Source organism: Lampetra fluviatilis, chromosome 5, assembly GCF_964198595.1.
Source record: "Lampetra fluviatilis chromosome 5, kcLamFluv1.1, whole genome shotgun sequence".
NCBI classification, from domain to species: domain Eukaryota; kingdom Metazoa; phylum Chordata; class Hyperoartia; order Petromyzontiformes; family Petromyzontidae; genus Lampetra; species Lampetra fluviatilis.
Window position 1 is genome coordinate 21,081,146 of NC_136279.1, and position 25,072 is coordinate 21,106,217.

Sequence of the window (25,072 nt, forward strand, 5' to 3'; positions counted from 1 at the left end):
GGTGTGCCCGCTGCGCGTATGCGCGTGTTTACCGTCGCAACAGCACAACAGAGTCACCTTCGCAACACGTGCAGAAGATGACTTTTTTTTGCCGGAGTTTTTTTGTTAATTGCTTAATTTCTGTTTCGCTGGTTCAGCAGTTCCACTGCTGGATTATATATTTTTTTCCGCCTGAGGACGACCGCTTGTGTTGCGATCGAAACGTCGTGATTTATTTTATTTTATACCTACGTGACTTTACCGAAAGAACCAAAGAGTATGGATTCCTGCAGTCACAAAAGCTTCAAATCAAAATTGAACTCACTGTGTGTTGAGTTTTGGGCTCATCTCACACACAAGTGGAAGACGGCAGATGGTCGGCAACTGCCACAGCGGAGTAGAACACGACCAATGGAGCCATCACCAAAGCAATGCAAGAGCTCGCAGCCAGCGACGTCATATGGCTAAGGAAACCGGGCGTCGATTTATATAACATCTATTTACTGGCCCAAAAAAAAAATCTATTGTTTTTCTCTGCAATGCGCCATAGGAGAGAAGTATGAAAAAAAGTAATTTAATAGTGTCTCGGGATCGCCATATGGACTACCTTTTGTGCCTCATGGAAAGGCGTGTAAGGGGCAAATGATCTTCACCGATGTGAGTGATGGATGGCACTTCAGCTCACGCACAATCAGGCGACTACTTAATTCCCCTGGAAATGAAGGGAACTGCATCGAATGCGCCAAAATAATGCTGGTGAGAAGACGTCGAGTTTAAGTACTTGGATTTAACAAACGAAAAAATAAAGTTAAGAGAAAAGGCAGCGGGCCTCTATTTTGTTATATTTCTAAATCACCTTATTGGGACGGCCGCTCCAAAGGCAAGCGAGCGTGGCATCCATGAGCAGAAACGACAGCTCCACCTTGAAAATACATATTTTTTTCATTGTACAATCTGTGCTTGTTGGACGGAATGCACAGAGAAATTTGAGGACAATTGTACCGAGATCATCATACGGAGGATATCGAAATAATAGGCAACGTTGGAGGACAACAATACACTTGAGCAAATTTAGCAGGACACAGATCACGGGAGTGTCCTCCGGAAACGCAGACAAGGGAGGATTTGTGTTAATGATCTGCTACAGAAGCCCTATGATAAGGGGACACTGACACTTCACGCTGACTGTTGTGTCTGGCCATTCAATCTCGACAGAATGCCTATTTGTCAGGTTCTCGCTTGACCATCAATGCTACTACTACCTGTGGTGTTACTGTGAAGAGACAATCTTGTGCAGCTTTACAGGGCTTCTGGTTAAACCTGTTATCATCTGCGGATGATGTAAAAACAAGGTCGTGTGCAAGTGATGTTTTCAAGCGCTTGCGGTGGTTAGGCTGTCACGAAGTAGAGATGTGATATTTAGCATGGACCTTATATATCATCGGCATTACAGGAGTTCGCGAAATACTACTGGTTACAGTAAATCTAGCCGTGACGGTCCCACCTGATGACGGAGACTTGTGTTGCCTCCGAAACGTCGTGATTTATTATTTTTATTTCTATTATTTTTTTCTATTTTTGTATTTTATTTATTTATTTTTACCCACGTGACTTTACCGAAAAACACCTAAGAGTATGAATCCTTGCAGTCACGAAAGCTTCAAATCTAGAATTCGCGAAATACTGTTGAATCTTCTGTATTCGTGCGGAGTGTTGTTCCCTCGTACGTGTGGGGCTTTCATAATACATGTTTTTGGGTTAGATCTCGGAAATATAAATGTATCGTGAACTCACCACTACCCGACACAGCCAATTAGTAAGGCTTGTCACGTGAACTAAACGTGCCAATTAGCTATGACTTCAGCACTTCGGTGTGTTGGAGAGAAAACCCACGACACTTACAATTGAGCACGGCGTTTTGCTGGTGATTACAACCAGCTTCCTCAGGCCATTTTCCCGAATTGTGAAGAAGTCTCCCTGCTTCCGGTCTTAAATTGGCCGTGTCGGGTGGTGGTGGGTTGACGACACATTCATATTTACGCGCTCTAACCCAAAACGCTTTCATTAGGAATAATATTGGTCGTGACAGCCGACCTGTTAAAGTGTGCGGGTTTTCTTGGGACACTTCAGTTTCCTCCCGTTGATGACATAACCCAAGCATCGCAATCTGGGACCTTGCTGAAAATTATTGCTGAGACTCAGTAAGTTGCTGCTGGATACAAGACAATAGTATTATTTGATGTGCGTAATAACCAAAACGTTAGTTACATGTAAAATAATGTTACGTGTGATAACATAATGTTACGTGTAATCGAGTTACGTTACATTTTCTAAGTTTAGGTGCTATTTCATAATAGAAACAGTCATGACAGTCTGCCTTCCCTGTGTTTAATACAATATATATTTTTTTACGTATTTATATTACACGTTTTCCCATAACTGCAGCACTTTCTAGGTCACTGCTTTTCTGCTTTTGTGAGATGCACTTAAAACTAATTAAAGATCCTCACGAATTCATCATAATTGTTTGAAATGAGAGCAAAAAAACTGAGCAGCACTCGCATGAATTATGCAAATTGATGGTTTAACTTAGCTCGGGGATTTAAAACGCGTCTTGGAAAGCGTTACGAACACCGAGTGATTGTGTGGGAGTGGCCGGACGGTGTTGTTAGTGGCGCAGATGAAAGATTCGTGCCCAGGGCTCATTTCATGTCTCCGCAGCGCTTGCACTGGCTCACGCGGACACAGAGTTCAAATGTAGAGAGCACACAGACACACGCAAGCGTGGGTGAAGCTAATCTGAATCTTGGGAGGCAGGTGATTTATGGCTGACAACAGACGTGGTGTAGCCCAAAAAGCCGCTGATGCCCACAGGAGGTCTCTGGCACGGACATGCTTTGGATGTTGCCCCGAGGCGAGTGATGCACCTTTCACAGCCGAGATGAGGAGAAAGGAGAGCTCGATGTGACACCCCGCATCTGCATTCGGCTCTAATGGTTACCCTTTGCCTGTGTTTTCTGTCAACAGGGCGGAGGGCAAACGGGAACACCCATGGCCCTGGACAGCCAACAAGCGGAGGTAAGCATTGTCGCTCGTCTATACGTGCGGACGGACTCCGACAGCAACATTTAACCTCGGGAGACGACGATTCTGGCTCGCACTTATCTCAAACACGGCAACTAAAAAATTAACCCGTAAAAACAAAGTTTTTCACTATAAATCCTTTATATGCGTGGCATCGGTTTTATTTTATTATTCATTTCTGTTTTTCTTGAGTAAGAGTTTCATTTTAATCACATTGGTATTTTAAATTAAATATGTAAAAAAAAAAATCCTTAAAAAGTGGAACATTTTGGAAAAAAATTTTCACGAAAATAAATTGTCACGCACAACGAGTCTGTGTGCAAAATTTCAGCTCGATTGGATCACGGGAAGTGGGTTAAAAAACGACCGAAAGATTTGCATGGTCGTAAGCGCACAAGCAAGTGAACTTAATATAAAGGATTTAAAAATAGTGGAATGTCCCCCCCCCCCCTCTTCTTCCATTCCCCATTGAAAATCTGCCGCTCACGATCGTTGCCCCAACGGTAGCAAGGCAGTGAGTCCATGGGGCCTCCAGTGCGATCCCCTTTTTGGGGGTGGCGTGTCGCTCCGGCTTCTTTGATACTTTGATAGTTTGCGGTGCGCATTTTTTCTTCTTGAATAAAGCAAAAAATAAAAATAACAACAGTGGGACGACATGCGCGTCCCACGACATGCCGAGGTTTCGTTCTGTCACAACCTCTCCTGACGATCTTCCTTGACTGCGCTTGCCTCATGAATCTCCTGCCACCATTCATTTCCGTTCTTGACACTGGCTCGCTTTTTTTTCCTATTTCCCTCTCCCTCCTCCATGCAAGCACGTAGAGCAATACGTTTATCCTCTCTGAATGTTGAAACAGCTGAGGAAGGTAGATTGGCAGCGTGTCGAAACGCGTGGGGGGAGGGGGAGCCGTGGGGGGTGGGGGGTCCAATATTTGCTTATTTTTCATTGTGCTAATGTAGTTTTGCTGCTGCACGAAAAACAAATCAAAGGTAAGCGAGCCAAGTGCTGTGAGATTGCTACCGCCATACACTAATGTAATCATTGTACTTTGGGTACAAACATTAAATAATGAGACTAAAAGCGATGTTCAATCGGGGACATAATGCTCGAAGTGATATATGCTAAAATAAGCACTGAGCCAAATTGTTTGTGCTGACTCGATGCATTGAATGAGACGCGTCACTCACAAGTTATTCCACCACAAATAATAAGTTGGGTGGAGTGGTGGCGCGGTGGTCAACCGCACTGCACCGTGAACCCGACGACCGACAGCCGTTAGTTCAATTCCCGGCTTTGGCTAACATCGGTGAAAAGTGACATCTGAGCCATCCCTGGGCCCCCTGCTTCACCTAACTAGCATGGGTGAAGTATGGTAAAAATTCCCCAATGTCGAACAATTCCATGGCAATGCCTTAATTCAGCAGTGGATTTACAAAGGGCTGTCTATAAATGCTCTTATGCAGGTGATCTACAGCCAAAAAAAACAACACAATTTTAGTCAATGTAGCATACCCATATATATTTAGCTCAACGGTAAAGGATTAAAAAATAACATTAAAAAAAAAATATATATATAACCAGAAATGGCAAAAACAACACTGGCATTTCTGTTTGTGTACAGAATAGTTTTATCGAATCACCATCATGCTACAGGAGGTCATCAGCAGCATTAACCGCCGTTTTAATGTCAAATAAACCGCTCCGGCTGCCACCTGGAAACTTTTTAAGCCTTGAAATAAAACACCGGCGCGATTCCCTTTGAAACCGTGATGGACACTGCAGCAATTGAAGAAAGAGTAGCGGCGCTAAATTCCCATGATGCTTTTAAATACTGTTTGGGCAGCAATTTCCGAATCAGATATTGTACAGGCATTTTCTTAATGGTTACTGGTTTTGCCTGTAACCGTGGGTGACAGGGCGGAACGCAGGGATGGACCGTTAGCGCCCACGGGTGGACACTGGCTGAGCAAGCATGATGCCCGAGGGAGCATTCCCGCGGCGAGTGAGATGGAAACAGAGTGGTTGCGAAGCGATTGCCCGCGTCAGTAATTAGATTGGCATCGATCACGCCCGTTCCATTTCAATCCTGCTTCTATCCTCTCTGCTTCCCCTTCAACTCCTACCTCCCCCCCACCCCACCACTCCCATAGCCACTGACCCCACTTTCTCCCGTTCCGCCTTGCACGTTTTTCGCCCCATGGAAAAAAAGATTGGACGTGACTTTTCGGACATTAAACAGCCTTGGCATCTGTCGCAATTTGTTTGTGGATTTGTCAAACCGGGTCCCGAGACTGGATTTAATTTTTGGGGCCAGATTCTCTGACCGCGGTCCAGGCAAAAAAAAAAGCTGGCCACGTTCAATCACGCGTTCAATCATCCTGTCATTCCCTTGACCCGCACGGGTGAAAAAGAGATGCTCTGTTGGCACTGCTGCGACATCCCCCACTTCTCTTCCCGGTAAACAAGGCAAACGATCATTTCACAAACTGTGCTGACCATGGAACATTTTCTTCCACGTTCTACATCGGTTGCTGTTGCCGTGAGGAGGGTTAGACATTGCTTCACGTGTACGTGGGACGCCTTTTCTGATTGTATGCTTCGGCAGCTCGGCTGGTGAAGAGTTTTTAATAGGTAAAGGTGATTAGTTCGCTTCAGGATGTTGACGAACATATGAAAGGCATATTCATTACTGCTTTATTGACTGATGTCGGTTATATCATCATCACCTTCAACCATGGTCAATCCACTGCTGTTTGAAGGTTTCCCAAAGCCACCACCACCTATAATCCATCAAGCATCGACACACAAACTGATATAATCGCTCCATCTCATATATACAGTGAGGGAAAAAAAGTATTTGATCCCCTGCTGATTTTGTACGTTTGCCCACTGACAAAGAAATGATCAGTCTATCATTTTAACGGTAGGTTTATTTGAACAGTGAGAGACAGAATAACAACAACAACATCCAGAAAAAAGCATGTCAAAATGTTATAAATTGATTTGCATTTTAATGAGGGAAATAAGTATTTTACCCCTCTGCAAAACATGACTTAGTACTTGGTGGCAAAACCCTTGTTGGCAAGCACAGAGGTCAGACGTTTCTTGTAGTTGGCCACCAGGTTTGCACACATCTCAGGAGGGATTTTGTCCCACCACTCCTCTTTGCAGATCTTCTCCAAGTCATTAAGGTTTCGAGGCTGACGTTTAGCAACTCAAACCTTCAGCTCCCTCCACAGATTTTCTATGGGATTAAGGTCTGGAGACTGGCTAGGCCACTCCAGGACCTTAATGTGCTTTTTCTTGAGCCACTCCTTTGTTGCCTTGGCCGTGTGTTTTGGATCATTGTCATGCTGGAATACCCATCCACGACCCATTTTCAATGCCCTGGCTGAGGGAAGGAGGCTCTCACCCAAGATTTGACGGTACATGGCCCCGTCCATTGTCCCTTTTATGTGGTGAAGTTGTCCTGTCCCGTTAGCAGAAAAACACCCCCAAAGCATAATGTTTCCACCTCCATGTTTGACGGTGGGGATGGTGTTCTTGGGGTCATAGGCAGCATTCCTCCTCCTCCAAACACGACGAGTTGAGTTGATGCCAAAGAGCTCCATTTTGGTCTCATCTGACCACACCACTTTCACCCAGTTGTCCTCTGAATCATTCAGATGTTCATTGGCAAACTTCAGACGGGCATGTATATGTGCTTTCTTGAGCAGGGGGACCTTGTGTGCGCTGCGGGATTTCAGTCCTTCACGGCTTAGTGTGTTACCAACTGTTTTCTTGGTGACTATGGTCCCATCTGCCTTGAGATCATTGACAAGATCCTCCCGTGTAGTTCTGGGCTGATTCCTCACCGTTCTCATGATCATTGCAACTCCATGAGGTGAGATCTTGCATGGAGCCCCAGGCCGAGGGAGATTGACAGTTCTTTTGTGTTTCTTCCATTTGCGAATAATCGCACCAACTGTTGTCACTTTCTCACCAAGCTGCTTGGCGATGGTCTTGTAGCCCATTCCAGCCTTGTGTAGGTCTACAATCTTGTCCCTGACATCCTTGGAGAGGTCTTTGGTCTTGGCCATGGTGGAGAGTTTGGAATCTGATTGATTGCTTCTGTGAACAGGTATCTTTTATACAGGTAACAAGCTGAGATTAGGAGCACTCCCTTTAAGAGTGTGCTCCTAATCTCAGCTCGTTACCTGTATAAAAATCTGTATATAAAATCTCTCTGAGTGAGAGGGGGTCAAATACTTATTTCCCTCATTAAAATGCAAATCAATTTATACCATTTTTGACATGCGTTTTTCTGGATTTTGTTGTTGTTATTCTGTCTCTCACTGTTCAAATAAACCTACCATTAAAATTATAGACTGATCATTTCTTTGTCAGTGGGCAAACGTACAAAATCAGCAGGGGATCAAATACTTGTTTCCCTCACTGTATAGGTTACATATCAAGAGCGAATGTTAACACAATTAAAAACAGAAAATAATTTTTGTGTGACCTTCCGGCTCACGTGATTGCGTCTGTTGGCTCACGCAGGAGGAGCCCGACTTCATATCGCAGCACAAAGCTCCGTTTGTACAGCGGCGTTTCTCTCCCCCCCCCCCCCAATTAGTCGCCCCTGCTAATGCATTTCAATTATAGGAGAATAAAATCACACCATCCAGGGCTCCCTGGATGTTGCTATCATTATACCTCGAGGGCCAAGCTTGGGTAGACTGAACACAAATTGGCTCCTTTTAAAATTTTCTTCATTTAATTTTGTTTAATTTGGACTTGATTGCTTTTTATTGGTCAACAACAAATTGTGCTTGCGGGGGTGGTGGCATGGGCTGAATGGAAACGCTCACAATGTTTCCCTTCACATCGTTTCCACTCCTCTGTGATGAAAGGACGCAGCGAAAACGAAATACTCTTTGTTCTTAGGTGTTTTATTTCGTCAAAAACATTTTTCACAAACTTCTTTATAAATATAGACATGACCCAGCAGTTGGGGTGGCTCGCCCCTGGGCCCTTGACTGATACATGAATTATTACGAACGACTTTGTTCGTAAATGAATAATCCAGTAGATATTTAGAAAATGCTACTTGGGCCATGAGCAACAAGAGATGAAGTCAACAGCTCAATCCATTCACTTCTTCTTTTGTACGGCATTTGATAAAAGCACAAGGCTATTATTGTATTTATTATGTAGTCCGCTTGCTCCACCACAGTGCACGTGGTTGTATTGGGGTAGCTGAGTGGAGCAGTCCGCTTGCACCACCAGAGTACACGTGGTTGTATTGGGGTAGCTGAGTGGAGCAGTCCGCTTGCTCCACCAGAGTACCACGTGGTTGTGTTGGGGTAGCTGAGTGGAGCAGTCCACTTGCACCACCAGAGTACACGTGGTTGTATTGGGGTAGCTGAGTGGAGCAGTCTGCTCGCTCCACCAGAGTACACGTGGTTGTATTGGGGTAGCTGAGTGGAGCAGTCCACTTGCTCCACCAGAGTACAGGTGGTTGTATTGGGGTAGCTGAGTGGAGCAGTCCGCTTGCTCCACCAAAGTGCACGCGTTCTATTGGGGCAGCCATTAGTGATATACGCCTGAAGGTTTGCACCTCACCAATCATTCACTCATCATCGGCGATTCGCTCATGCCACAACCCAGCACAGAAAACAATCAGGATGTTGCTCACCCAATGTACCGTGACTCCCTGTATTTCACTTGAGACCCATGGTGGGACTCCCGAAAAGCCACACTAGTACGATGCAATTCCTCCTACATTTTATAATTAGCACACACCGACAATTCACCGAGCGAATGAGGCAGAGAGCAAGTGGGGGTTGTTGAGGGGGGAGGGGGAGGGGTGTGGGTTATGGGGAGGGAGAGGGGGTGGGCAGCTTCTTATTCCGATCATGATTGTGGGGGGGGGTCATTGACTTTGACACGAGGTGGGTGGCTGGCTGCTAGGCGCCCCCCAACCCCCACGTGGTTGGGGCACGCGCCTCAATGGCACGGAATTGACCCAATTGCCACCTCCAGAGGGCCTCCCCTCACCCCTGGGCAACGTCGGCGCTGGCGGCGTTGGTGATTTATAAACCGTCCTTTGCCCCCGCCGTGTCGCGCCGGCAATTTTAATGCGCTTCATCAAAGGCAAACGAGTTAAGTGCATTGCCGCGACCGAGAGCCTGATCGATACAACAAGGAAGGATTGGCGACATTTCTCCTTGTACCATTGATTTGCAATCCCTTTGGCCCGAGTGTCATTTTGCAAGCGCGCCGCTCCCCTCCAATGCGCATTGTTCACCGCCGATCCCAGCAGCACCCACCCACCCAGGCCGATGTAGCATCGGCGCTGGCACGACTCCCAAGCTGCCGCGGCATTAATCGGCAAGCATGTTTCTTCGCCTGGCAACACGCTGCCGCCGAGGGTGCTAATTGCGCCCGTTTGTGAGCGTCAGGACAAGGAGGCTTGTTGTACGGAGGGATTGCGAGGGAGGAGGTGGGCAGGTGCGTGATTGGAAGGCGCACGCGCGCGCGCGCGTGCGTGTTGGTAAATCTGCGCCGTGGAAACGGGGCGACGAGACAATGTTCTGCTCTGGCCTCTCGCTATCGCGGTTGTAAATACCCCGTGTGTGTGTGTCTGCGTCTGCTCAAGGCTTCCACCGCTGCGCAAGGGCACGAGTGTGCTTTGGGTCCCTCTGCTGGTCTCTTTCGAAACGCCGATGTTGTCACGCGCGTTCGTTGCCGCGCGAACCGTTGCCGTGGCGCATTTGCCATGGTTTTGCTTAATTGTTGTGCGGCGATTTTGTTTTTATGTGAGTCTACATTGGCAGCACCTCATGTGACTCTACATGGGCAGCACTCCCCTGGCCAGCGCATGCGACCCAAGCGGCGTGACCGTGTTCCCGAGCAGGGGGTTTATTAGTACGAGTGAAATATACAACAAACAAACAAAAAAAACACGCTCTCTTGTTTTGAATACACATAGAGGCAATTGTGTTATGGGCAATGCAATAAAATATAGAATGGATAAATCCAGCCTGGAGACACCGCGGTTATGGTGCTTTGGAAGTTTGCATAGATTTGCTTAGGGGTGTTTTTGCGATTCCGATTTCTGGCCAAGAATTCACGCAGTCGAATAGTTGTTTTTTGGGAAGCCAACATTGATCATATGACATATATACTGGCCCTCGTCATGATAATGTGGAGTTTCCAGTACTGGCTCACTGCCGTCATATGAGACAAGGGCCTTCTCATTGGTCGTGTGAACTGAGAGAGACATTAAACGCTTAACATTCTACATGTCATTTGAAATGTCAAGACTATTAAAGTACTGACATTCTATCCACACAGCTGTTGTTTAATTCGATTGAATAATTTCAGCTCATTGCTGATGCCACATACGTCTCCAGTAGGAAATTGACCTCAAGTCAAGTGAGCCGTGAAGTTAAACCCCAAAGTGACCTCTGGTATTGTTTCATCAATGACAGAAGACCTGGGCTACGTCGCTGATGTACGCACGTGCATTGAACTTCTTTCACACCGTACGTAGCCAACCGCGCTAATCGGGGGTACGAATAGCCTATGCTCTTCTGTTCATTACAGATTACGAATTGCAAACTTGACAGAATTTTTTTCGGTTTGCCGCAGCCAGTAAATATTAAATACCGTGTACTGATTTTAAATTGAAACTAAAACATTTCCGATTAATCCTACCTGCTAGTGTGGAGGATAATCTTTAATTCATTCCATCAAATCTGAAGATCAATAGGTATCTCCTGTCCGCTTAATCACTTTTTGATAAATGCCATCATTAGGCGGTAACTGCCTCTATCAATCAGCAGTGAATGGTGTTTAATGCTTGGCCCCAGTGGGGTACGTCTGTGGATGCCGCTGCTGCTGCTGCTGCTCAAACGTTCGCTCGATTGTTGTTGTTGTTGTTCCTGCACTAATGAACTTGGCCATAATTTGGCTGCTTTTACGGAGGGGAAAAGAAAAGTAAACTCATCCGTCTTTGTTGCAAACTCTTTACAGGGTTTCTCCGGTAGTTCTTCGGAATAGTTATAATTTCGCAACAAGGTTGGTGTCTTTATTCCCACGCTAATTTGATTTCCTTCCGTGTAAAACCTTGCGTATAAATTTATCCCAATTACTCTGCTATCATGTGCATTAAGGGCTGATATGCATCACCCAGACGCATGTTGCAAAGTTAATTTTATTACGGTCTAACAGAAGCGAAGTCCCATGTGAATTTAAATAGCGTTAGCATCTGCGTCGCCATTGATTGGTGTTCTTTTTTTTAATGGTTCGGTTGTGGAATAAACAATAAGATTCTCTGAATTCCGGACTTAGACTTGCACGCTCATTTGCTTTTGGTGGAAATATAAATAATAATAATAATAATCGGATATTTGCATTTGAAGTTTAGCCCTGAAGGTAAATGATGGATTTATTGCTGTCCTAATGTTGTACGCCATTGTCTGGGTTTTAAATCATTAATTCACCAGGACTGCGTCGTCCGGTTGAGATAATTAAATTTGAAACTAGCATAGTGAATGCAAAAGTTTGTTGTTAATTAGTGTCATTCAGTGACACGTGTAGAAAAGGTCTCATTAAACTGAAGTGAGGGTACTGCTGCGCTACATCGGCAATGCGATTGGCCAACGATGATCAGTTTGCCCTCTGAGTGCAGCGATGAATAATCATGCAGATGTCGTTAGTTGGGTCACTTATATAAAAAGAAAAAATCGGTCAGATTTTTTCAGTGCACACTGAAGAACAAAAAAAAAAATTAACGTATTCGTGAAAAAACTGGACAAAGAATAATATTTATCAGCACATATCTATGAATGACATATTCCTCAGTAATGGAGTAAGTTTTTAGTTTTAACATTGGAACTTATTTATTGATGATTTCCTATTTTAATTTATTGTTACATTCATGCAAACTACTTTTTGCGTATTCTGTTTTTTTTTTTGATTACGTCTGTTTTTTTATTTTATGGCGAACCGAGTTTTTATTTTATTTTATCCTTCGTCTAGTCTAGAGGAGCCCACCTTACTTGTAAAAAAATGTGCCACAGCTTTGATGACCTGATGCTGTCCAGGTCAGTCCCATGGTCTGGCAAAACCATTCACAGAGCACCAGACTTCATGTGGTCACACAAGCAATGGTGGGGGTGGGGGGGAGGCGACACGGGGGAGTTGGGAGTGCCTAGATTTTTAAACAGCAAAGGAGCGGTCAAGCAGTCTGGGATGTGCATTAGCAGAAATGGGATGTCAAAGTCGGAAGGATGATTTAATATTGTGCATTATCTATGTTCAACCGTGATGGCTGAGGAATCCAATTAGGAGAGAAATGTAAGGAACGTTTTAAATTTCCTGAGCTGTGTCCTTTCGAGATCTTAAGTTCAAAAATACAGTTTGCACTTAAATTTCCCGATCCAACACGTAACATGCCCAACAAATATTTTTCGATATTTTTTCCCACAAACATCATTCTCTCTTTAAGGACCCTTTGCAACAAAAGAATAATCCTCGTGAAAGTGCTGGCTGCCATGCCGCTTTGAACATTGGCGCTTGGTGCCTTGAAATGGCACCGTTTCAAAACGGGGGCGCCGATTTCCCCGAAGGAATCTCCGTTGCTTGGCCCCCGTGTTGTGTTTTCACATCCCTCCGTGTGATTTTTCATTATATGCGAGCAGGCAATGTGTCTTTACTACGGCGGGTTAGTCCTGGCGTGAAATCTGTCAAAGTGTGATGAGATTTATTGGCAATCGATGGACTTTCTTCCGGGAGACCAACTCCCACCCTCCCCTCCCACCTCAACGGAGTTATAATTGGTTTCTATTTACGCAGTAAAATATTCCAGCGTTTTCCATTCACGCCGCCTTGTCTTATCGACAGATGCAAGTGCACGCGTTCATTCATTGCACACGCTCCGCGTCTGGTGGCTTGGGTTAAATCCTTTTAAAATTCTGCTAAAGTTGGCTGACCGCAGCTGCCGGGGCAGTGTTTTAAGCTATTGGTGTCCTGGGTATGGGACTGAAGCGCGGAATAACCAATCATTATTATCCCATCAAATTGCTTCCTTAAATGGTGTGGGGCCAACCATCCGTGCTGCTTAAATGGAAGGGCCAACGCTAGCCCTTGATTGGAAACCCAGAATAGAAATGGTAATTCTTTTTAGGCCGCCATGTTCTCAGACGTTTGCGGTTGCGCGCGCGCAAATTCCCACGCGTTTTTCGAAGATTTACAATGCGAATTAAAAATTGCCATGTCATCACAACAGTGGTAATCGCTCATGTGAAAAAAAAAGTGCTTTTTTTCTTCCCTTTCTTAAAGTTATAAGCGAGACAAGAATGCTCCGTGCGCAACAGCTAAAGTCCTCTTAAAATTAGTGCGCGAGCCGCGCGTAATGTATCTGTCACCCCGCACTTTACAAGACGTGTCATCCCACACATTTACGTAAGTGCCTGGCGTCAGGCGGTAAGTACCTGTCACTTGGCCCGTGGTCACTGGTGTTTCTTTGCTCCCTATCTCTGCCTGTAATTACAAGACATCTTTTTTTTTAACAATTCCCCCCTTTAGCGTCAATATGAGATTGGACATTCATCATAATTTGATTAATGATGGCGACGCTAACAACAATTAGCTTAATTTAATTATCATTATTTCCTCCCCATCCCCCCCACCCCTTAAACTAAAATGAACGTAGGATTTTATTGGGCGTTAATAATTATTTAATAACAATACTAATACCAACAAGAACATATCATTGTGTATGACTGGGGGATATTTTTACATATATATTTTTTTCAAAACGTTCACGTTAACAATTTCTGGATAAATAGAGTGATTAAGGGTACTCGTCTTTCGTTGGAAGTTGGCATCACTATTTTTAAAAACTTCTGATGTTAATCATCACCATCAACCGTGGTCAATCCGTTGCTCTACGATTGCCTCCCCAAGATTTCCGCCACCTCCCATTGTCCCGCGATGCAACAATCCCGTCCCGGCACCTGCAGACGCGAGTCGATTTTCACCGTCCCCATCTCCTTGGCAGCGGACGTCCTCTCGGACGAGTGATTAATACCAGCATGTTAAACAAAGCGTCGGCGATTCATCAGAACGGCCGGCGGATTTGGGGCATTCCGGTGCGGCGATGCGACAGATTTATCCGAGCAAGACAACAGTGTGTCACCAGTCTTTGCCTAGCAGAGGCTTTCTCATATTGCAATGTGACGACAGAGCATGGCAGCGAGGACCGCGGACAGGCAAATACAGGCTTCTTATTCAAAGGTAATTACATGGTAATGGCATATAGTGTTCGTCAGGAGCGTAGTGATATTCTCAAAAAATGTTTAGAAATGTAATTGCTCGTTAAAAAGAAAATAATTTTTCAGATATTTTGTCCCACTTGATAATACAAGTTTTTAAAAAAATTGACACACAGACCACTGGAATAAATTATATTGATGACTGAGAGAGAGGTTAGTGGTGGAAAGATTGAAAGAAGACAGAGCAAATATATGACAAAGATACGTGGCGTGAGAAGGAGATGGAGATGATGGAAAGAAAATGTTGAAATGTATTGTCGATTTAAAGTGTGGGACTGAGAGAACAGAGGAGTGAGGGAGTGGCATTAAGGGATAGATGTTGACCAAAGACGGGCACATGAGGCATTGTAGGATCATGAATATTTCATGAAATAACAGACGTGGCCTTGCCCTCCTCCTCCTTATCTGCCCAAAGTTTTATACGAAAGGACGCCCCGTGAGGCGGCAGATTGTGGAAACTCATTAAAGCCCTTTCCCCACCCCCTCTCGCCAGTAAGTACGCAGAGAGGCCTTGTCCAGGATGAAACGAATGAATCGCATGTTGGGTCCTAGCCCGTGGTTCCTTGTGCAATGAGAAGTGCTCGACGCGTGGTAGAGGAGGAGAGAATGTGGGTAAATGCAATGTGCGTGCCCTCCTCCACTCCCCGCGCCTCCGATTAGTGTGGTCGGCTACGTACGGTGCGATAGAAGTTCAACGTACATACGTCCACTCGAGCGTGTAGGAAAGAGAGGACATCATTCCGCTCAGCGGTGATATTGCAATGTCAAAAGGAATCCAGGTCCTCAACATCACTGCTTGCCGACTCTGCTTTTGTCAAGCAAGGGGCAGCTTTAATCACCCCGATAATTTCCAATGCATCCAGCCCCCCTCGATAACATCTGTAAGAACTGCAGGGGATGGAGTGAAAGAGTGATTTTCTCCACCGTAAACACGCGCAGACAATTCCGTTACGGACCGCCTAATGAGATTTGTTTGACACTCGCGCTGGAACAAGTGTTATTATTCTGAGTGGGAAGAGGGGAAGCGAACGGAGCGGTGTGGGGGAGGTCGTGGCAATCGTCGATTGTCTGGGGGGGGGCGGGCGGGCGGTACAGGGTTGGAGTTGCAGTGAATCGGAGGGCAACATCCTTCGCAATTATTCTGAGCCTCTTTGGAGGGGGCCCGGCGTTTGTCCTACCGCAGGCTCCGGCCCAACGCTCCTGTGGGTCTGCCCACACCTGACGGCCTCTCCGTGGCCTGGCGAGGGTGGGAGGGCTCGCGCGGTGCGCCAAAACCTCGCCAATGGATTTTTCGCCGCCGCCGCCGTTGTCTTCCGACGCAGTACCGCAGTGACATCCACGGTAAATCATCGGGGCAGCCGGACACTGGCTAATAAATAACACGGCCGCTTTAATCCACTTCCTGCTCTTTGCTGTTTTGAGCACCTTGACAATGGGATAGATTGCTTTTGATTATGTATGCTGATTAAAAAAAAAGAGGATACACCTTCAAACTAATTGAAAAACAAAAGCCCGGACCGTGATGGATTAATTCGGCATTGTGTCAATTCTTGTTTTGTCTCGCTGCGTGCGGGCCACCGGTTCACTCAGTGCACGCTCAGTGAAGTAATTTCACTCTGGTTTCCACCGAGCCTCAGAGTAATACGATCACGGTGACTTCGTAGCCCCCCCCCCACTCTACGGACCGTGCTTGTGCGCTGCTGGGCTTTTTTATTACCACTACACATTTTGAGCCAGGCTACCTGTGTGTCCATCCCGGCGCTTGAAACAATGGCGCAAATTTCTTGAAGTCACCCCCCCCCGCATTCTCTCTCCCCCCTTCATCTCTGCCTCTGTGCATCCAGCAGTTCAGATTGGTAGACCACGGTTAGTCCATAGGCAGGTGGCGGTGTGGTGCGGTGAAGCGTGGGGTACTGGCACTTCTTCCAAGACGTCTGGTCAGCGTGGAAGCGAAGGCCAAACAATGGGCTCGAGAGGGACTGTCGGGCACCTTTGCTCTGGTGGAGTTCCTTCCCGACGGGCATCGGCACAAGCAGGGATTTGCAGGGATTTGCAGGGATGGAACCTTTTACCGTTTCACGCGTGTTACATCTCGACAAATTGCGTAACTCGGCGGCAGCCATTTGTGTGCCGTAGCTTCAGCCCACATCCACAGACGTCTTGCTTTGAAGCTGGTTTGCGTGGCACTTGCATTTGTTTGGCATGAAAGCCAGGTGGCTTTCATTATATTTTGCTATTAGGCGTGCAGGCACCCAGGCGGGCATGCTGTTCTCCGCATTTTGTGGGGGCACACTTTGACATATTTAATCAAACGCAGGCATTCTTACGAAACTGTTTTATTTTCTATGTTTTTTCTTCTTCATTTTAAGTTATTTCAAAGGTGCGGCCTGGCCGTTAAATTGCAAGCTCTGATGTACGGAGGGCCGTTGTATTCATGACCCCGCCATGCATATTGTACCAAGATGCCACCGTTGGGTTTTGTAGCTTTTGTTGTTGTTGGGTTTAGTTTTGTTATTTTAATTGTACGAAAGCGTGATGTCTGTTATGTCCACGTCCAGTTATTTTTCCCTCTCCAGGTGACTCGTAAACACTATGGGCCCGATCTACTCAAGTAACAGTTTTAATATCATTCGTATCACAGATATCCGTTGAAACCCCGGGGGACATTGGTGCCGTGCCAGTGGGGAGGCAGAGCGAACCATTACACCCGAGATGGCAGATGGTGAGCCCTTCTGCTTAAGAGGGGGCTAACTCACTTTCTGCCTGTGCTAAAGGTTATCCAGGCTGAAGCAGCAGCGCCGCTGTGGCAGAAATAATAGCGGAGCGTTATCAAGTTCTGGAATTGGAGAGGCCCTGACATTTTAATTCTCCAAAATTAACATGCTTACTTTTGCTCTTTTCAAAAGAACAGAAAAAATTGAACTCCATTAAATGGTATTTTCATATCTCTCTTTTCATACAAGTGTGATTCGAGTTCGCCGAACAAAAGGAAATAATTGTTGGAGGGATTCAGCTGGAGAATGCAACGTACGTCTGTGTATATGTAGGGCAATGATTGAAAGAGGACCGGGATCAAAACGATTAAATTAAGGGGGCCGAGGAAGACTTTTTAGGATGCGTGCTCTCTGGAAAAATCACAATTGATAGTGAAGGAGCGACACATCGATGTGCCTCAAGAGGTGTGTTTTCAATCAGTGCGCCTTATCGGCTGTGACGTACAGATTGGAAACGTGGATACTGACAAAGAAAATGGAACAAAAGCTTTAAAGCATTCGAATAATAATTGAGATGCGTGTTGGGAGTTATATTGAGGGAAGGAGAGTGGAACGTACGGATCACAGAACAAGCACAAAATTAGAGGCCCCATCGTGACAGTTAAGAAAAGTAATTGGGCTCGGGCAAGACAACTCGCTAGGAAAGTAGATGGATGAGACTGGTGACAGAATGACAGCCAGGGGAGAAATCAGCGCATCGTATTCAGGATTGAGATGGATTGTAGCATCATGGGACAGTGGGATGTGGTGAAAACATGGGGAGGGCTTCATCCAACAGTGGACAGAACATGGCCGATGGCAATGATGAGTATAAAACATTTCATGTTGGGTGTCAGACTGCTGATTTTGGCATTTGCTGAGATCATGTGTTTGAGTGTTGAATGTTTCAGCTTCGTCAACAATTACTGAACACACACACACGCAAAAAGCATCATATTAAATTTGGTTTTGGCTAAATCATATTATTCATAATAAAAAATCATATTATCTCTAAGAATCCAAAATATTCGTTGACTACCTACATTAAAACCCATTCCTCTCTGTAGTAAGGTGGGGTGGCAAAGTTCTGCCCCCTAGTGTAGAAAAGGAGGTCAACTCAAAGAGAATTTCAGAATTAGTTCTGTGATATCTCCTTCCACAGAGTGCTGTTCACGCGACGTAGGACCAACAGCATACCCGGGATAACGTGGCAAATACAATGACAAATTATTCCGCCTGTTAAGTGTACATTCCTCGTTAAATTATCCGTTTGGGTAATGATGCCTTTCATTTGAATGTGATCAACGAAACCACTTCTGTGTTGCACTTTGCAAAACCTCGTTATTGTTTGTGCGACTTTTTTATGCGCTATGAAGAAGGACCATTGCTCGAAACGTCGCAAATTTTATATTCATATTTTTTTTTTTAAGGCAGGTGCTGTTGACGAGTTTCTCGATTTTTTTTAGGTTTTTACATTAGATGACAATATGACATGAGAGTAAGTAACGACCCAAATACACCTAAACAGGATTTCTTGGGAAAAAAATAAACAAATTCTCTTAAAAATATCGAATGAGATTGCTTCACGTGTTGGAATGGCCTGATTTTCTTGTGTCATGATTACTCACTTAACCTTCTGAATCCTTGTTCGCCACTTATAATTTTTCACTCGGGGGTGTGGGGGTCGGGTGGTGGGCGGCGGCGGGGGGGGTGGAATCAAAGATGTATTTCTTTGCTTTGCGATTACATCAATCGTTTTTTTGTTTTGCTCGAAGCTCACACTGCAGGGTTACTTGCACGTTTATAGGTGATTTCATTTCTACAAACACTACACGGGGGCGGTGAAATTGAATATTTTACGTTTTGCCGGTTTACGTGCGGCATGCATTTTTTGCCACTCGCCGCTGGATCCTGAATGAGGCGGTGTCAATCAAACTGCGAAGAAATTGTTTGCTCCATTCACTGTGACCGGTGGAGACTATTTGTACGGGTTTGTGTTGGACGGGATAAGCAGTCACAATATTTACAGAGTTACAAGAATAGGAACCTGCATTGGTAAGTCATTCGTTTGGAAAACCACATGCATTGGATTTTTGTACGTAGCTGTAAGATTCACAGGGAAAAAAAAAAAAATCTGATTTTTGAATTAAGACATTTGTGCCCGTGTGTGTATGCGAGATTTGCGGTCAGAATGTATTTTTTTCGCGAAATATATTTGGGAATGCAGTCACATGCAATGCTTCCGTGCACACGCGCGTGCAACTCGTATAATTTATATTATTTGGCAGAGGAATGGGAAGCGGTAGAAAACGAAAACAATAGCAACTCAGGAATATTGGCTGGGGGCGGTGGAGGTGGGGGGGTGAGGTGTGAATTGCGGTGCATTAGGGGCTCCGATTTGCAGAGCCAAGGTTGATGTTTTTTGTGCTGCTGTGTCTCGGTAACGAGCGTCTGAGCAGGCCGCTTGCTCGGCCCCTGAGACGGCAGGCAATGCCACGGTGCGACATTTTTTTCGGAGTGGAGGGTAGCTGCATGCACTCGCTCAGCAATTGGGGGGCGAGGGGGGGGGCGGTCCCATTGCACGCAGCCAGCGATGAGCCAGCGATGAGCCAGGTCGTGTCATTGCTCTTCTTGTAACGTTCTAACCCCTGTGCCCCGACTGGATATCTGTGAAACAGAGCTTTGTAGGTCATCGGATTCCTCCAGAATTAATACATATTCTGATTTTCTTTTCTTTTTATTTTACTCATTTTTTTTATTTGCGTCGTGAATGTTTTATTTTAGTTATTCTGCTTATTTATTTTGCAGGAATTCGCGCTGCGTTCTCATTTATTCCATTTTTGTTTTCATGAGTTCGCATGCTCGGACTGCTGCGCATGCCCGACGAATTCCGTTCGGCCAGAGAAGCTACGGAGGAGGCTCGCTAATTTTGCTGTTATGGGGGGCGGGGGGTGCACAAACTCTTGTGATCGATGGACAAAGCACAATTACCTTCTAGTGGAGGCACAACTGGGAGGTGGGGTGGAGGAAAATCTACTTTTTCTTTGTCTGACGGTTGGAGTCAGTGGCACTCAAACTGCCACCGCATTCGGAGAGTGACGCTCAAGGCTCGCCTGGATTTCCACCGCTGAGATTTGCGCACGAGCGGCGAAAGATTGGTCGAAAAACAGAGAAAGAGAGGTATTGGCATTTGAGCTCGGATTGAAGGTGTGAAGGTGCTGTAACCCGTAATGGATGTACTTCAAAGGTGACGGGCCATTGACTGATTTCAATCTTCAGACGTGAGTCCGGTTTAAATAATTAAAAAAATCTAGAAAGCACACACATCCTTCCATTCCATCAGCAGCAAAGGTGCAATGTGTATGCACCGTCTTGCAATTCACGCCCGAGATAATGTTTGTGGCTGCATTGTGGTTTTCTATTATTATTATAACTTTAAGCAGAGCAGGCTGCAGTAAATTTTATTGACTGCCTTCCCTTGTGGAAGGACACAGGTAAAGACCCCCCTGGGGGACATGACCCCGTTTGACTGGTGCTTAATATCTGATTTCTCAAGAGACAAGTGAGTGTTCAGGAATGGGTGGGGGGGTGGAGGGAGACTGAGCGGTGTGGGATGTGGCAAAGGGGGGGTAGGGGAAGGATTCGGTAGAGAGATGACATCTACTCTGAGGTCACTTCAATGAAGTGAGAGCAAAAGCCTTCCTAATTTAAATTACTGAATGCAGCAAAGGTACATACTTTATTGTGAATTGAGATTCAAAGCGAAACGGCACCAAGGATGAATCACAAGGACACCGTGGAGATTATTCGCAATTGTAGTCATTATTTCCAGAATTGGAATATTTTCAGCGTTGTGGTTAATTCCGATTCCCGAGCATTGTAGACGGCAGTGTCATTTGACACACTCTATTTATTTAGCCGAAACAATCATGAGAATTAACCTATTTTTGGGGTACGCGCGCGGTTTCTCCAACCTTAATTGCGTTTGTGTTGCTTTAATAATAATAAAAAGGACCTTCCCCGCATCCTATGCACAAGTGAGCCTCAATCCACATCCGTCGCATTACCAAGGCCGGGCTTGAAAGTCCCCATCAGTAGTGGTCACAGCATGGCTTACCGCGGGGGATCTCAGAGGTGGGTAATTATGCGACGAACTGGATGGTGCGTTGATGGGGGGGGTGGTGGTGGTGGTGGTTGCGGCTTGCGGTCGGGAGGCGGCGGCGGTGGTGGTGGTGGGGGGGTGGTGGTGCGTTGTCAGGGTGGGTGGGTGTGTGGCTGGGATGTCGGTGGATGGATGTGCAGTGTGGGGTGGGTAGAGTTGGGGAGGAATAGGAGAGTGGGGGGGGCGTGGTGTGAGCGTGGGCCGGTGCTCGCGCGGGAAGACGTCCTTCCCGCCGCTCCGCGTGCAATCGGGTGAGAGCGCACATGCATGCGTGCGCGCATGACTCTCGGTTGCTTTTGTCTCTCTCTTGCTGTGTCTCTGCCCACATTGTAATGCAAGGGTGGGTTAGGGGGGGTATTGCAGTAAACCGAGAGCTTTCCTGGCGGCAGCAATGGTGAGGCTTCTTCTACTGCCGGTGAGTGTTCAGCTGTGCGTTTAATTGCTCATTCTCTCGTCCTTGCTGCAATGGCTTGCAGGTGATATTGACTCAATGTTGAAATCATAAATCCCAGCGACTATTGAAGCCTCCTTCCGCGCATTGCCCTATTAAGTAGCGCGTTTATAAATCACCGTTTCAAAAAAAAGTACCTGTAGCCAAAATTGATGTTATTTTCGTAGCAGCGCAACTGACGTCAATTCTGTTCGTTATTGTACAGAGCGTGCCGTTTTCTATCGCCGTCAGTGTCTGTGCTAATGCTCTGTTGAAATCTATGTCGGTGCTCTTAGCGAGAGCTGTGATGGGTTGTCGCGTATAAGCCGTTCGCTCAGAAAATTATTATCATCTTAAATTCGCTAAAATAACTCTGGATCCGTGAAGTTTTTTTTTTACCTGGCCAAAAGTTGAGCATTCGCCCAAACCGTTGCGGATGATTAAAGGCTCTGGCAATGTGTGTGATTGCGGTCTTCTCACTGTTGATTAAGGCGGTGTCCATAGACAAGCAATCATAGACAATACAAGCCCACGGAAAATATCACCATGGGAGCTTGGTGTTATTGATCCGAGCTAATCCCGCCATAGTTTTTTGGAGTCTTTTATTGTCAGCGTAATTTAGGGCGGAGCGTGTTACTAAGTAGTCGCCAATCCTCACCCTGCGGTTTGTGTGTGTGTGTGCGTGTATCTGGCGCATGCTCTTTCTTGCAGGTCTCCTCTAAATTTTCCTCCGAACCTGCCTCCTTATCTTCTTTCCCTCCCATTTCTGTCTCCCCCTCTCATGGCTTAGCATTTTAATACGTGCATTCCCAGTGGATTTTTTTACAAATAAATTATGGTGAGCCAGTAATATAGTACGGTGGATTGGGGGGGGGGGATCTTGACACGCTACATGATTTGCAAAATGTATCCTAAAATAATTGCCCTTTGGCTTTGCAAGCGGGAAGCGATATCGATTTTAGAGGTGGCATTGTATTACAGTTAACCCAGTGAAGGGTTTTCTATTGCCCAAAGTGACTGACTGGTTTACGGTGGTTCTTTTGCAAGGAGCAGACAATGTCTATTAAAAAAAAAGTTTGAAATGTTTATATTGTTCCTTTAAGTGTTATTTAGTGCCTCGGCTTTATGTGTTTGGGAGGAGATTGTGGGGAAGATTAACTGGCGAGATCTTTATTGGCGCTCGCATTTGAAGGTCATCACATTCGAGCAAATCCAATGGGATCTGTCCCATGTATATCTTAGTTATCGCTTAATTCAGAGGTTCCTATTTCTATTTTCACGTTCTTACAATTCTGCTAAAAACGAGCACTTTAATGTACAGATGTGTTGGCTACATATGGATCAAAGCTAAGTTGTAGCTGTTTAAATGTATTCTGACGTTAATTGTCTTTACAAATAGAAAAGGATTTACAATGCACAGCGGTTTCATTTCAGGTCACCCGATTATTGAACGTGTGTCAAGCCCTGCATAGTCAAATTAGTTTACAAATATAATAATTCGCAATGTTTCTACTTGGTTGTGTTTTTGAAGGGAGTAAAGCATAAATACTCCAAAGTCAACAAGAATAATAATTTGCTCAGACCTATACCTCGTTATGATCACTTCTGCCCTCCTCAACACGTTTGGAGGTAGAAAAGGGGAAAAAAAATTACAGAAAATATAAAAAAACAAGCAACGCATTTGCAGGTACCAACGTTATCCCAGAAGCAGGTCCGCCAACTCTGGTCTCTGTAGGCCATTCATTTGCATTTAGTGCTTTCACTAATAGACAGTTTTAAGTGAGTTCTTGGGAATTACAATCATGGTGTGGTGTAACTCTGCCAGGGAAGGCTTTCAGAATAGTGTTTTAAGTGGCTGTCTCTAGCACTATCACAGTTCGCATATGACTTATCTTTTTTTTTCTCCCCCCTTTCCACCTCTCTCTCGAGGCTGATGGTGTTTTAAGCCCCGGCAGAAAAAAGGGGTAATTTTTGTGAAGGTAGACAGATGTGCTGTGGGCCGACATTGAATGTGTCATTTTAGCTCGCAGCCATCTAGAGTCGTTGGAAAAGCCAACAATTAAAATGTCCAATTACAACTGGCATTTTCATGAATAAGACGTGAATTAATTCTTACCAAATAACATTTTAATTACGCCAATTACGTATTTATACACTTCACAAATTCTAATTGCATTTAGCAAAATTTCTGATGAGCGTATTCCTGTGCCAGGTATCCGGAGTAATTGGTATATAATATCCTATTTATTTGTTGCTTAATATTTTACTCTTCTGCCTTGTTATATTTTATAATGGGGAGCAATGACTGTTTATAATTGCTATCACAAACAAATGTATACTAATGAAACTGTAAAAAAAAAGTCAGCAATCAAAAAAGCACATGTCAAGGTAACCCTGACATCATTTAGTAGTTTTTCTTCTCCTGCAGTATTTTGTACATTCCGGCTTTCAGCCCTTTAACGTAATGTTGGGATGATGAGCAATTCCGTGCACTATTTCAGGACCTGGCATTTTTGTGTGCGAGGCACACCACCACCATCACCACCACCCCATGTACCACTCCCCCATGGTTCCGGAAAGCTCAAAAGTGCCAAAGAAAAGTGGCAGTTAAAGGGAGTTTTGGTTGAACATGGGGGGTTGGCGCCATGGAGATGATGAAGGATGAGTTGGCGGGCATTGGGGGGGGGGGGATGACGCTATAAGGTGGAGGTTCCGGGAACATAGCAGAGAGAGAGAGAGAGGCTGTGGTGGGAGGGGGTGATACAGAACGAGCGAGACCAGGTTAGCATCATCGATGCATCTCAGGTGCCTCAAACAAATATCCATCGTGTAGCCTTAACACACTGTTGGGACAAATGTTGTTTTAACGAGCACCTATGAAGGCCAGCACAGCACACGAGGGGGGTGGGTGGCCAGCACGACGCTCGGCCGCCTTTGTCTCCCAAGAGGCTATATTTACACATCGCACAGCAGGTGCTCATTTGCGGCTCAGTCGACCTGGTGTTGGCCGTAAGCAGGAATGCAACTCGGGTCGGCTGTGTTCGTAGCGGAGCGTGCTAACTGCTGCGCCGCCGCTCCCCAAAGACACACACACACACTCGTTGAGGCAGACCGGTGTCGGGCAGCCTCTTGCCTGATTATGATGCAAATGGGATTCCAATTATTATGGCCCTTGTGCTTTGATGACTGTGCCGAGCGGCGTGGCAGAAGGCCCTCTTCTGAGCTGTGTGTGGCAGCCCGATGGGCCACTGTCACCCGGTCACGGAGAACCAACCCAGCCACAGACGCACTAAGCGATATCTACTGAGAAAAGCATATTGCATAGGAGGGGGAATCTTA

At 45.6% G+C, this 25,072-nt stretch overlaps 1 protein-coding gene across 6 annotated transcripts in view; it reads left to right on the plus strand.

Annotated features, from left to right (window-relative positions):
* The window catches only part of LOC144932752 (RNA binding protein fox-1 homolog 3-like), a 304,468-nt gene that overhangs the window by 78,859 nt on the left and 200,537 nt on the right, over nt 1-25,072 (plus strand). For 5 of the 6 annotated variants that reach the window (XM_078857162.1, XM_078857160.1, XM_078857161.1 and 2 more), the window contains exon 2: nt 3,007-3,057. The exons of the other annotated variant lie outside the window; for it this stretch is intronic. In XM_078857162.1, the coding sequence (XP_078713288.1) occupies nt 3,007-3,057 (51 nt within the window). The remainder of the gene's footprint in view (nt 1-3,006; nt 3,058-25,072) is intronic. 6 annotated transcript variants of the gene reach the window in all.